We start from the raw sequence: 14,409 nt of genomic DNA on the forward strand, positions 1-14,409 counted from the left end.
TTGTTCAATTCTTTATTCTCATATTCAATTTGTCATATCAAATACTGAGAGAAGTATTAAAATTTCTAACTATAACTGTAATTACATCTATTGTTTCTTTCTATTCTGTCAGACTTTGGTTAATTAAATTTTATTGTTCACCAAAAAAAAAAAAAAAAAAAAAAAAAAAATTAATTCACAGACATTCTGGATTCTGTTACATTCTTAAGAAAACTACTGGGGTTTTGATTGATTGATTTATTATTTTTTTTAAAGATTTACTTATTTATTTGAGAGAGAGGGAGAGAGAATGAGCGGGAGGGGCAGAGGGAGAGGGAAAGAGAATCTCCAACAGACTCCACGCTGAGCACAGAGTCCAACTCAGGGCTCCTTCTCATGACCCTGAGATCAGGACCTGAACTGAAACCAAGAGTCAGACACCTCACCAACTGTGCCACCCAGGCGCCCCAGTGCCTTTTATTTAGAAAGGAGAGAATTTGCTTGGACTCAAACCCTGCAGAGGACAGCAGCTTACATTTCTGTTCAATTCATTTAGACAATGGTTTGGCCAGCATTTTTGCTCAGATTTGGGGGTTCACCTCCTTAGCAATTCCCTTGATTATCAGTTTTCTCTTCTAAATTTTCAAGCTGCTCTGCCAGCCCAATCTCCATTCTCTGCCATCTTGAACCCACAGGGCTTCAGCTTTCCTACCCCAGGTGCACATCTGGTGGAGAATATATGCATCAAAGGGCAGCAAGCACACCTCTCACCCAGTGTGGGTGTTTTTAAGCACTCTTGATTATGATTTCAGCAGGCTCTCTGCACGTAGTTTGGTGGTTAACCAGGGATCTGGGCAATGTTTACACTTAGGTTTTGGATCTCATCCCCTCTGTGAGTCCCTTGTTTCAGGATGCTCCTCCAAATTTCCAGTTTCTCTTCCAACAATCCTGAACTTGGTTTGCTGCCACCTTGAACTCCTCCAAATTTCCAGTTTCTCTTCCAACAATCCTGAACTTGGTTTGCTGCCACCTTGAAACAGTGTTTCATTTCTTGACTTGAAGGGGTGAGAGACACTGTCAGGCAGAAAGCCACAAACTCATAATTCTTACCAGTAAATTCTGAGTACATTCAGAATTCTGAGTCATTTTCCTGTGCTTTTCTGTCTGGTTTTATTATTTTTCAAATCTTTTAAAGTTATTACTATACTTTGTCTACTTTTCTTAGTTTTTAACTGCAAGTAGGTTTACTTGACTACTTTATGCTTGTCCATTTCTAGATATGTTCTTGTCAATTACTTTAACATGCTAATTATAAGATTTTTCCAAGGTATGCTTTTTAAAAAATATTTTATTTATTTATTTGTCAGAGAGAGAGAGAATGAGAGCACAAGCAGGGCAAGCAGCAGGCAGAGGGAGAAGCAGGCTCCCTGCTGAGCAGGGAGCCCGATGCGGGACTCCATCCCAGGACCCTGGGATCATGATCTGAGCTGAAGGCAGATGCTTAACTGACTGAGCCACCCAGGCGTCCACTAAGTTATGCTTTTTAAATTATGGTCTACTTTGTAGATCATCACTTACATAGAAATATATATATAATATTTTATTAAATTATTTTTTTACTCTTACAGATTCTTTAACAAGCAATGCCACCCACTGAAGAACTAAGAGGAAATAATTGTCCTGCAGAATGAATATTTATTACAGAGCAATGGAAAAAATGAGAATTATTAGTTTATTCTTTTAACAAATATATATTAATTATCTATGTACCGATCACTGTACTTAGCATTGAACTGTATCAAAGAGACACGATTTGGATGTTCATAGCGCTTACAGTCTAGTGGGAGAAATAGGCTTTAAACAAGTAAACTTCTAATAATTAAATGATAAAAAAAATTTTTTTTAAAGATTTATTTATTTATTTATTTAACAGAGATAGAGAGAGAGCGTAAGTAGGCAGAGTGGCAGACAGAGCGAGAGGGAGAAGCAGGCTCCCCACCAAGCAGGGAGCCCGATGCGGGGCTCGATCCCAGGACCCTGGTATCATGACCTGAGCCGAAGGCAGCCGCTTAACCGACCGAGCCACCCAGGCGCCCCTAAGTGATAAAAAATTTTGATAAGAGTTACAAAGGAAAGGTATATATACTGAATACAAAAGGTACCTACTTGGGATTGTGTAGTCAGGAATGTCCTCACTAAGGAAGTGACATTTAATCTGAGATATGAAAGATAAGTGGTAGATACCCAATGGGGGTAGAACTTTCCAGGCAAAAAGTGGGCACAGTGTGAAGGACTTCATGTGGAAAAGAGCTTGGTTTTTTGGAAGAATTAAAAGACCAATATGGTTGGATCATCATAAGCAAAAAGGAAAGAGGCTGAAGATGATGTAGGCTTTTTCCATAGATGCTATTTTTATTGCAAGCACAGTTTTTAGTCACTGACAGTATTTTAAAAAAGGGAGTGGCAATATTGTCAAAATTCAGTTCAGACGTTAACTTTTACATCAGAAACTAATGGCTTCCCATGACACATTATTCCTTTCTCCATCTAATAAAAACCTTTTTTTTTTTTTTTTTTTTTTTTTGAGAGAGAGGGGCAGAGGGAGAGGGAGAGAGAGCATTCCAAGCATGGAGTCCGTTGCAGGGCTCCATCTCACTACCCTCTAAGATCATGACCCAAGCTGAAACCAAAAGTCAGACACTCAACCAACTGAGCCACCCAGGCACTCCTAAAACCAATTTTTAACTGGATGCATGGCCACCCAACTCAAAGATTGCCTTTCCCAGACCTACCTGTAGGTCAGGGGTGGTCATCTCATTAAGTTCTGGCCAGTGAGATGGAGTAGAAGTTTGGAACAATTGGTGGGGGTGGGGGGGAGAAAGAAGCAGGGATCAGGAGTGATAGTCAAGATAATAGCAGCACTTATTTTGCATTTACAACATGCCAGGAAGCATTTTAAGTCCTTTACATATGCTGGAAGCAGCAGGACCTGTTTGAGAAACTGCAAATGGTTTGGCATCCCAATAGAACAAAGTAGGTGTAGATTAGGGCATAGAAGAGGCAGAAAATTTAGAGAATAATCAAAGGGCAGATTGAAAGAAGCCTTGTGTTCCATCTTATGAAGTGAAAACTTCAAACCAAGGGCAATGGATTTAAAGTGGGGCATAACCTGATCAGATAGGTTTTGAGAACTGCACTTGGAGAACAGTGTGGACAATGGAAAGAGAAGATCTGTCACGAGTTTACAGTAATTGTCCAGGTGAGGGATTCTTTTGTAAAGAAATATATGAATTGGGGCACCTGGGTGGCTCAGTCGGTTAGGCGTCTGCCTTTGGCTCGGGTTGTGATCCCCACGTCCTGGGATCGAGCCCCATGCTGTCAGGCTCTCTGCTCCGTGGGGAGCCTGCTTCTCCCTCTCCTTCTGCTTGCTGCTCCCCCTGCTTGTGTGCGCTCTGGCCCCCTCTCTGTCAAACAAATAAATAAATAAAAAAAAATAAATATATGAATTAACACATTTGGAATCTTTTTGACAGATCACATAGGACTTTGTGATGACTTATTAAGTGAAATGTCTTTAGGGAGTTATTACCATAGAATTTCTATTGTTGGAAACATACTTTAAATGTATATTAAGAAACAAGTTCACCAAGACCTTAGCTCTATAATATATAAAAAGTGTTTTGGTATGGAATAAACTGGTACTTGAGTTGCGAGTTTAAGTGTTAAAGGCAAGGACTCTGCAAGAAACTTCTATGGGCAGCTGTTCTAAAATTCTTTGAAGTTCTCAAAATAGTTCAATGCTGTCTATATAAAAATTTTCCCCTTCTATTTCCAAGCTCTCCTCTCAGACAGTCCTGATAGGAATGAAGAAAAGTAGAAAGAAGGATATTTAATTCCTCAAAATGATTATTTGCCTTCTGTAGACTAAGCCTGAGAAATATAGGACATCTGCTGTAATAAATAACTTTGAGAGAGCACATTTCAGTTTATAGTGAATGTGCTTTATATTTCACATCTAGCTTGTAATTCTCTAATAAAATTTGAAATTCTAGGCCCTGGAATTTGATTTAAAGGTATGTAAGATAAAGACAGGCAATCCCTAAGATTTCTTTAAAAAATAAAGTTACAATGATTCAAAATAGCAAACACTTCTATTGTATGCGATTGGCATTGTTCTATGCCTTTTACATGTATAAACTAAACTAGTCCTCATAACAATACCATGATGTGTTTACTATTATCACTCCCATTTTAAAACTGAGGAAATCAAGGCAGAGGTTAAATTACTTGGCCCCAAATCACATGGCTAGTAAGTGACAGAGCTATGATTTGGACCTACACAATTTGGCTGTAGAAACTGTGATTATAGAATGACGCTTGCCACTGATTTATTAACCTTAATAGATTAATGCACTTGCATATTCAAATTGCTCTGACCTGTAATTTCAGTGTATTACAATGAGCTATTAGATTAATAACAGTGATGAATACAAATGTGAAGAGTACAGCAAGTTGTACTCACAATCATATAGAAAGTAAAGGGAAAAATGTTTGTCAGCCAGTAGGCACTGATGTTACTGTTATTTTCAAGTTTGTTTTTTTCCTTTCTAAAATGCCCACGAAAACTGCAAGCATCACTTGGGTTGGGTCCACCTTTCTTGCCTGTGTTTTGTTTTGTTTTTTTCCATAATTATATCTAGCATGGTGCCTGGTATCTAGTGGGCACTCAAATATTTGACCTACTGCAGATCCACAGGTCTCAGGGAACGTTCTTCTAGAAACTTTTTACCTGCTTTCATTTAGTTATTTTTGGTCCTTTTTAAGATTACAGAAATAAGACTTCAATAAGACCTCATTGTTAAAGATTAAAAAATACATAAGGGGACATAAAAAAACTTGAAAATCCGCTTTTTAATTTCCAACACACTCTTTCCCAGTTGGCTTCTATCCTGTTTAGTGTGATTTGAGTTCTCTTTCTATGCATTTACACGCCCATATGCACAAACAGGTTTACATGAGTATAAATGTAAGCAAAAATACACATTATTCTGCAACTACCCTCTGTCAGTTTCCCATGTCTCTACAAACGTATTTCATTTTTAAAAACAGCTATCTCGTATTTCATAATATGGATGTATTAAACTTTACGTAATTATTCCCTATTGATGGACATTAAGATTATTTCCTGTTAGTATGCATTAAAGACCATGCAGCAATGAATGTTACTGGGTAACACATCTCCATTCGCGGAAAAGCCAGTTAGCAGGTAGGAGCATTTTAGAACACACTTGAATAGCGCTTCTTCTTCCCTCCCTGCCTTTTTAAGAGGAGGTGGCGGAGGACCGGTGAGCACAAGGTAAGCAAAGTAGTAAGATTCCTCGCTAGCGCGTTCGTAAAGTAACTCCACCTCTCACACACCGTTTTATTCTCAGGAACTGATTGCCCAGGACTTGTAAGAGGAGAGAAGCAGGAACTCCGATGACAGTGACAGAGAGAGCGTTGGCAGTTCCTGCTTCTAAGAAGCGCCTGGACAGCGACGTACTCGAGGACCACGCCCTCCTGTTAAGCCACTACCCCATCAATTTTACCCTTGTTAGGCTAGACTGTTGGAACAACTCCCCAGGTATCACAAATGACCTGGAGACAGCAGGGCGAAGTCAAAGGCAACGATGTGGCCTGAGATGTGAAGTGAACGGTGGCGAGGCCCAAGTCGCCACGGGAGGATGCAGCTAGTGCCGCCGCGGCCGACTCGCTTTCCCAGCAGCCCCCGCGCCCCGCTGGGGCCTTGAGCCCGGCCTGCCCTCGCGAGCGGGGGCGGGGCCGGGGCCGGAAGTCACGTGCCGTGACCGCGGCCAGGGTGAGGCAGCCGTGGTCGCCCAGGCTGGTTGGAGCTGTGACTAGGGGAGGCGCCGGGGTGATGGCGGTGGAGACTCTGTCCCCGGACTGGGAGTTCGACCGCGTTGACGACGGCTCACAGAGTAAGGGAGCCTACAGAGCAAGGGCTGCGGGTGGATGCTCCCCAGCCCGCCTCAGCTCCGGCAGCGCTCCTGCGGGAGGGCTCTGCGTTGCGGTCGCTGCGCAGCCGTCCTGTTCGGGACACTTGCTGCCCCTTGGGGTGCGAGAGGGACGCGCTTTCGAACGTTACTTTCGGGGTTAGGATCCCGGTGGCGGTGGGTCATGCCGGCCGAGGCAGGGCTCAGCGTCCGGGGCGGCGGCTCTCCGTTGGAGCCCTTGGTGCCGGGAGCCGCGGCGTCCGCTGTCCGCAGCCGGGGGCCGGGCGGGGCGCGCCCAGGGAGGCCCAGCAGCCCGGGGAGCCGAGGCCGGCCTTGCCTCTGGCCTCTCGGGGCTTTGCCACCTGTGCGGAGCGTTCAGTTCTAGAACCGGCAGAGGTCCGGGTTCCTGTTTTCGCTTTCCTGTTTTTCTCCTTTTCCTCCAATCAACTTTTGGAAGTTTGAGTATTTTTTCTGCATATTCATACAACGGACAAGATAGGGAAAAAGCACTCTTCACACGGTAAAAATAAACAAGCGAATGTCAGCTTATCTCCTTCCGTGCCTTTTATTTACGATAAGTGGTGTTTTTCAGGGGTGTCGGAGAGCTTCCATTGCACCTAGAAAGGTTTCAAAAATTAAGCAACTTTTACTCCATAAAATCGAATTGTTTCATTTTGGACTTAGAAGTCAAAAAACCGTACCAGATTAAGTTCCATGCAGCAAAAGTTAGAGGCCAAATAATTATTTTAGTGAAACTCTACTTAAGATTAATACAAGTCGATAATCTGTTTCTTATCTCTAGTGATATTAATCTGTTTAAGTGATATGAGAGAGATTGGGACCTACTGCTTGTGAATTTGTTTTTTTACGCCATTTTCCCAAAAGGTGAATGCAGTTTTTTAAAAATTACACGTGAATTTTGCTTAACTTTACGAAGAATCATGTGTAGAAACTTACATGTAATTAGGTTTTAGTAGCCTCTTAGAGAAGCATGAGCATAATTCATGATGATTTGCAGTTTTTCATAAAACATTCCTAAAGTTATTAGCTCTTACGCAGCATTAAAAAAAATCTTGGTGGTAATGACAAAGTCCTTTAACTTTTTTGTGGAGAGGATTCTGTATTTATTGTTATAAAGTGAATGGCACCTTGTCATGTATGGAGTTTTATGGACAGAGGTCCCCTACTCTAGTATCTTCAAAAAATTGTAATGAAAATATGTTGCTATGTTTGAAAATGGTTCAACTGAGAGTAGAATGATCTGATTCAGTCAACAGACTGAATACCAGGAACTGTACTAGGTATTAGGGATACAAAGATAACAAAGAATGTAGAGATGAGCCTGTGAATAGGTTTTTGGAATTTTACTCTTGAGGAATCACCATGGATTCCTTATTTTCAAATCTTTTTATTGTAACTTTTACTAATTTTACAACTATTCATTATTTTATCAGCAAGGACCTTTAATGGTACTGCAGGTTTTCTCTTGCCTACTACTTTGTGATTTCCCAAACAGACAAATGCCAGCATGCTTTTCTGGCATTGTCATTAAGAACTCATTTGCTGGTAAAATGCAGCTTTGGTTATTTCCCATGTAATTGAGAATTAGGCATGTGCTTGGGAGTTCAAGAATCCTTCTCAGTTTTTTAATTTAAGCTCTAGGGAAGAGAAGAATTCCCATCCGTTCTGTGTGCCTGGTGTTCGTTAATTTTTGTGCTATGAATCCTATCTTGACCATCTTCCAGAATTGCTTAGGTTACTGCTATAATGAGATAGCAACCTTAATGAACTGAATTGATCCACCTGATTGAGAGCATTAGTTGCAAAATAAGGGAGAGTGGAGAGCTAGGTCTTCATCCTTAGAACATATTTTATCTTAGAATTGCTTTGCACTGCTGATTTGAGGAGAGAAAAATTTTAGTTTTTTTAGACAACAATGACTGAATAGTTATTCACATCAATAAAAGGAACTGGATTTGCTGCCTTTGGAATAGTGAATTCTTATGTGTATGGTAGAATATTTCCTTTAATTATTAACTTTGATGATTAGACATACTTTTATTGTCCAGTTTCTTCCAGTGACTTCTTAGAGTCATCTATTTAATGTGTAAATTTGTAAATATTAGCACAGTGTTCTTTTTTTAGTTCTTTTTTAAAATTTAAATTCAATTAACATATAATGTATTATTTGTTTCAGGGGTACAGATCTGTGATTCATCAGTCTTGTATAATACCCAGTGCTCATTACAACCATACCCTCCCCAATGTCCCCTCACCCAGTTACCTCATTCCCCCCACCCCCTCCCCTCTAGCAACCCTCAGTTTGTTTCCTATGATTAAGAGTCTCTTATGGTTTGTCTCCTTCTCTGGTTTCATCTTGTTTCATTTTTTTCTCTCTTCCCCCATGATCCTCGGCCTTGTTTCCTTTTTTTTTTTTAAAGATTTTATTTATTAATTTGACAGAGAGAGAGAGAGAACAAGCAGGGGGAGCAGCAGAGGGAGAGGGAGAAGCAGGCTCCCTGCTGAGCCTGGAGCCCGATGCGGGACTCGATCCCAGGACCCTGGGATCATGACCTGAGCCGAAGGCAGACGCTTAACCGACTGAGCCACCCAGGTGCCCCTTGGCCTTGTTTCTTAAATTCCACATATCAGTGAGACCATATGATACTTGTCTTTCTCTGACTTATTTCGCTTAGCATAATACCCTCTAGTTCCATCCACGTCGTTGCAAATGGCAAGATTTCATTTTTTGATGGCTGTGTAATATTCCACTGTGTGTGTGTGTGTGTGTGTGTGTGTGTGTGTACACACACCACATCTTCCTTATCCATTCACACCACATCTTCCTTATCCATTCACACCACATCTTCCTTATCCATTCATCTGTCAATGGACATCTGGGCTTTTTCCATAAGCACAGTATTCTGTACTAAGTGTTCTTTACTGGCTTTTCCAACTCTATTATGATAAATAATTAAAATATCTTGGTAAATTTTGGGCATTACAGAAATAACATTCATTATGATAAAGCAGGGCTAAAACCGTTTTAAAAACAGTATTTAGATGGGGGTGCCTGGGTGGCTCAGTCGTTAAGCGTCTGCCTTCAGCTTAGGTCATGATTCTGGGGTCCTGGGATCGAGCCCCGCATCGGGCTCCCCGCTCCGCGGGAAGCCTGCTTCTCCCTCTCCCACTCCCCCGCTTGTGTTCCCTCTCTCGCTGTGTCTCTCTCTGTCAAATAAATAAAATCCAAAAAAAACCAATATTTAGATGTATTTTTAGACAGTTTACACTACAGAGACTAAAGAATTATGTTTTTAAATTTTGCTTCTATGACAACACAGATTTTTATACTTGATTCAGGTCTTTTTTTTTTTTTTTCCAAAAAGTTATTTATGACTAAAACAGAATCAAGATGTTGAGTTGTCTAAGGCATTATTCAGATTGTTTAAAACCCCTAGCTTAGGGGGTAAATGGGACAGTAATTTTTTCATAGTACTTTAAAGTTATAGTTTAAATGTGGTATTGCTGTATATTGTTAACATCTATAGCTTTTAAAATTATCTTATTATTTGGAAAAGATTAAAAGCTGAATTATTGTTTAACTTTGAAACTTTATTTTCAAGAAGTCCAGACATTCCAGAGTAATATATTTAAAAATGCTTAGTAACTACTTTGCTGTGACTTTTGAGATTTTTTGAAGTAAATGTCCTGTAATTTATTACTTGTACTTCTTACATACTGTTTTAAAATTTAAATTTAGAAATTCATGCTGAAGTCCAACTTAAGAATTACGGGAAATTTCTTGAGGAGTATACATCTCAATTGAGAAGAATTGAGGATGCACTGGATGAGTCAATTGGTGATGTTTGGGATTTCAACCTTGATCCAATAGCATTAAAGGTTTGATTTTGTTTTATTTTTAATTTATGTATATATTTTCAGGACATACTGTATCTTGAAAACATAATTTTAAAAAATGGAATATACATTTGGCCCTTGAATAATGTGGGGATTAGGAGTGCTGACTTCCCATGCAGTTGAAAATCTACATAGAACTTTAGACTCCCCAAACTTAACTAATAGCCTGCTGTTGACCAGAAGCCTTACCAATAACATAAACAGTCGATTAACACATATTTCGTATATGTATTATGTACTTTATTCTTACAGTAAGCTAGACAAAAGAAAATGTTATGAGAAAATGACAAAGAAAATACATTTATAGTGCTGTACTGTATTTATAAAAAGATAAACCTGCATGTAAGTGGACCCATACCATTCAAACCTGTGTTGTTCAAAGGTCAACTGTATATTTTTATTATCTGGCATCTAGAGAACCAGAAGAAACTTGGAGAAAAATTGTGAATTTCCTTATCTTTTTTTTTTTTAATTTTTTTTTATTGTTATGTTAATCCCCATACATTACATCATTAGTTTTAGATAAGTGAATTTCCTTATCTTGAAGCCAGGCAGATGTGTGTTATTTGTTTTTTGTTTTAATGAATAACACAAACTTTTGAGGTAGCCTTTGTTTTTCATCAAGAAAATGAAGAGGGTTGGAATAGAATATTCAAACTTTATTTGTTCCTTATTGAGATTATCTTACATATAGTGAAATGCATAGATACACAATATACTGTTCAGTGAATTTTTGTCAAACACATATATCCATCTCACTCGTAGTCTAATGAAGATATAGATTCCATCATTTTCCCTTATGCCATTTAGGGTATCTTAATGTGGGAGTAATTTTTTTCAGTTTTTATTTAAATTCCAGTTATTTAACATATAGTGTAATATTAGTTTCAGTAGTAGAATTTTATTTAGAGTAATTTTTTAACGTATGAAATCAGTCACTCCTGGGGAGCCTGGGTGGCTCCGTCGGTTAAGCGTCTGCCTTTGGCTCAGGTCCATGGTCCCAGGGTCCTGGGATTAAGCCCTGTGTTGGGCTTCCTGCTCACGGGGCGGGGGGGCCCTGCTTTTTCCTCTGCTCCCCTGCTCGTGCTCACTCTTGCTATCTCTGTCTCAAATAAATGAATAAAATCTTTAATAAAATAAGTCATTCCTGCTCTGTTCCATTTTGAGATCATTCTATCTTGTTTTATCTTTGAAACTAGCCTGTTACCACTTAAATAATAATTAACATTTACTGAACATTTATTATGTATTAGACACTGTCCTGAGTTACCTATTGACTTATTTAGTAACAGTTTTCTTGAAATTCACATGTCTCATATTCTTGAAATTCACATATCATATAATTCTTTGGCTTTTAGTGTATTCACAGAATTGTGCAGCCATCACCAGACTCAATTTAAGAGCATTTTCACCACCCCCAAAAGAAATCCTATACCAATTAGCAGTCAATGCCCATCTGGTGTGTGTTAGTGCTAAGTACAGGGTCCAAGACAAGTTTAAATAGAATAGAGCTAGACTCAATTTGAATATTTAAAATTTCAATGATTTTTTTCAAATTAAAAAGAAATATTCTTTCCCTTTGTTTCTATAGCTTTTGCCTTATGAACAGTCTTCCCTTTTGGAACTCATAAAGACTGAAAACAAGGTACAGATTTCTAAACCTAAAAATCTATTTTTTAAATGCTTTAGTTATCTGCTATAACTTACCTTTTTGTTTATGTTTTTCCTCATGAAACTAGGTCTTGAACAAAGTCATCACTGTTTATGCTGCACTTTGTTGTGAAATCAAGAAATTAAAGTATGAGGTAATTATTTGTACTCTTAAGTTGTTAAAACATGATTTAAAAGCAAATACGTGCTTATATGTATAGTGTACATAAAGATTTATTGCGTGCTGAATGAATTGTTTATTTAATACTAATAATAGTGATCACCATTCACTGAGTGTACTTACTGTGTGCCGGACACCAGACTAACCCTGTTCATACTTAGAATGAGGCAGATAACGTGAGGAATAGATGAGGAAACAGGCTTCAAGAGTCACTTGCCTAGCATTTTACTGGTAGTAACTATTCGAGTCTGGGTCTATTTACCTTCAAAGTCTGTGTTATTTGCCATATATATTGGCTTTCTAGATATAAGTGATTTTTTACTTTTTTTTAGTAAAAAATTTTTTTAGTAGGCTCCACACCCAGCATGGGGCTTGAACTCATGATCAAGTCTCATGCTCTACTGACTGAGCCAGCCAGGCACCCCTAGATACAATAAATATAACTGATTTTTTAAAAAACCTTTGAATTTTTAATATGTTTTGCATTTTCTTAGCCATGGGTCATTAAAACTCTGGTAGAAGTTGGTAAACTTCCTCTTTTTTTCTGTATCTTTTTGATACTATGTGGTTGCTTTCTATCTCCCATGAACTAGTGGGAGGATGTGGGACAATTAGAGTGGTCAGAAAAGACAAAGGCAGGGGTAAAGAAATTAAGAAATAACTTTGAGTATCAGTGATATCTTTGGCACTCTAAAGATTGAATTTACCTGTTTTGTAAGCAGTTTTTGAATTTAAATGAATTTGTATATGTGATCTAGTCCTCTGATTATTAAATACGGATAACTAAGAGAGCCTAGGAATTTAAAAACAAGATAGCAACCTTTAAAATTATTTTAATTTTTTTTTTAAACAGGCTGAAACTAAATTTTATAATGGTCTCTTGTTTTATGGAGAAGGAGGTAAGTTTTAAAATTTTACATTGTAGTGTCATGATGCCTTTTTTGAGGTTGAGATTTTGAGATTGAAAACTTAACTTCATTCCAGGACTACCATGATTATATAATGTATTACTGTGAGAAAATAAGCATTCAAATTTTTTGTTGGTTTACATGTTTGATAAGCAGGTAGAATAAGCCTGGGCGATGAAGCAGCAGCAAATTCTCTAAAATCTATTTGTGGTATTTTTATAAGTTACAAAGCACTGTGGCTAGATAAGGATTTTCCTTGAATTCATTAAATAGTGAAACAGATGGTTACTTTTAATTGAATGATTAATGATTGTCTCATGTTTCTTTTCAGTATAAAAATTCTGTTTTCAATACTATGCAGATTAGAACATATACTAATGAATAAAAATTATTTTTCTTTTTGGGTCTTGAGTAAGTTTAAATTAAAAAATTGAAATACGATTCTTCATGTTACCTTTTAAAGCTACAGATTCCAGCATGGTGGAAGGTGATTGCCAAATTCAAATGGGAAGATTTATTTCATTCTTACAGGTAACTGTTTTTTACTTATTATTTTTTTAAGTTTGGGTAAATTACACACAATTAAAAAAGATTTCTGACACCTTCAAATGCTAAGAATGTGTATTTTGAAGGGTAAGACACTTAGTTGGCATTGGATTATAGTTAAAGAGGTCTTAATTCCTGAAAGGCTTTCATAGCATTTTACGGAAATAAGGTCTCAAAGTAAGTTTGGTTCTTTCTTTTCTTTTCTTTTTTTAAAATAATTTCATTTGTGGACAATTTGTCACCATGCCTTTTAAAATAATTTAAGGGGCACCTGGGTGGCTCAGTTGGTTAAGCGACTGCCTTCGGCTCAGGTCATGATCCTGGAGTCCCGGGATCGAGTCCCGCATCGGGCTTCCTGCTCAGCAGGGAGTCTGCTTCTCCCTCTGACCCTCGTGATCTCTCTATCTCATTCTCTCTCTCAAATAAATAAATAAAATCTTTAAAAAAATAATAATAATTTAAACTTCGTGTCAAGTAGGAAAAGATAATTTATGTCAGAAAAAGTTGTTAGTGGAGATGGTTACTCTAGTACATGAGCAGTGATAAGGTTTTTTAAAAGTAGCACTCAATGCTTCTAACCAGATATTTCAATCAGATCAAATCAGATGTTTTCATCACTGCAGTTTTAGTTATTCTAGGTCTTTGGTTTAGTTTTGTCAAAAAAATGAAAGAACTTCCTATTTCTTCTCTCTCCATTATAAAGCAATGCTAGTACCATATGACAAAAGCAAAAATTGGAGATAAGGAAAAAAATACCCCTAATTCCACCTACCTCCTGATTGTTAGGTTCAAGATTTGATGTATTTCATTTAATCAAACATACTAATATATTGTTCAGCTCATTTATATCTTTACTACCTTTTTTTGTCTCCTTGTAATTGAGAGCATTTTGTTGAACTCGATCTCTGTTATGGTATGTGTCAGTCAGGGTCCAGTCCAGAAAACAAATCACAGTATTTCAGAAGAGGAGATTTGATATAGAGGATTGGTTGTATAAGAGTTGGAGGGCTGAAAGAAAAGAGGATAGTGAGGTCATCCAGAGGAAGCAGATACCACCTCTACATCAAGAGGAAAAAAAGGGGGAAAGAGTTGGGGTTACCAGAGTCTGGGAACTATGAGCAGGAGCCCCGTGTAGTTACTGCTCATACCTATGAAGGAGGCAGCGCTGCCTAGCAGGCTGGTACCAGTGAGAGGGCAATGCAAGGTTAGTTCTGGAGTGCTGAAAGAAGCTGGA

General features: G+C 38.3%; 1 protein-coding gene across 2 annotated transcripts in view; it reads left to right on the plus strand.

Annotated features, from left to right (window-relative positions):
- The first annotated feature begins 5,813 nt into the window (after positions 1-5,813).
- WASHC4 (WASH complex subunit 4) overlaps positions 5,814-14,409 on the plus strand; it is a 59,764-nt gene continuing 51,168 nt past the window's right edge. For both annotated transcript variants that reach the window (XM_032416310.1, XM_032416312.1), the window contains exons 1-6: positions 5,814-5,957; positions 9,733-9,872; positions 11,482-11,535; positions 11,630-11,695; positions 12,575-12,620; positions 13,093-13,160. In XM_032416310.1, coding sequence (XP_032272201.1) covers positions 5,897-5,957; positions 9,733-9,872; positions 11,482-11,535; positions 11,630-11,695; positions 12,575-12,620; positions 13,093-13,160 — 435 coding nt within the window. In that variant the 5' untranslated portion in view covers positions 5,814-5,896. The remainder of the gene's footprint in view (positions 5,958-9,732; positions 9,873-11,481; positions 11,536-11,629; positions 11,696-12,574; positions 12,621-13,092; positions 13,161-14,409) is intronic.

This window comes from Phoca vitulina, unplaced genomic scaffold (genome assembly GCF_004348235.1).
Source record: "Phoca vitulina isolate PV1807 unplaced genomic scaffold, GSC_HSeal_1.0 scaffold19, whole genome shotgun sequence".
NCBI classification, from domain to species: domain Eukaryota; kingdom Metazoa; phylum Chordata; class Mammalia; order Carnivora; family Phocidae; genus Phoca; species Phoca vitulina.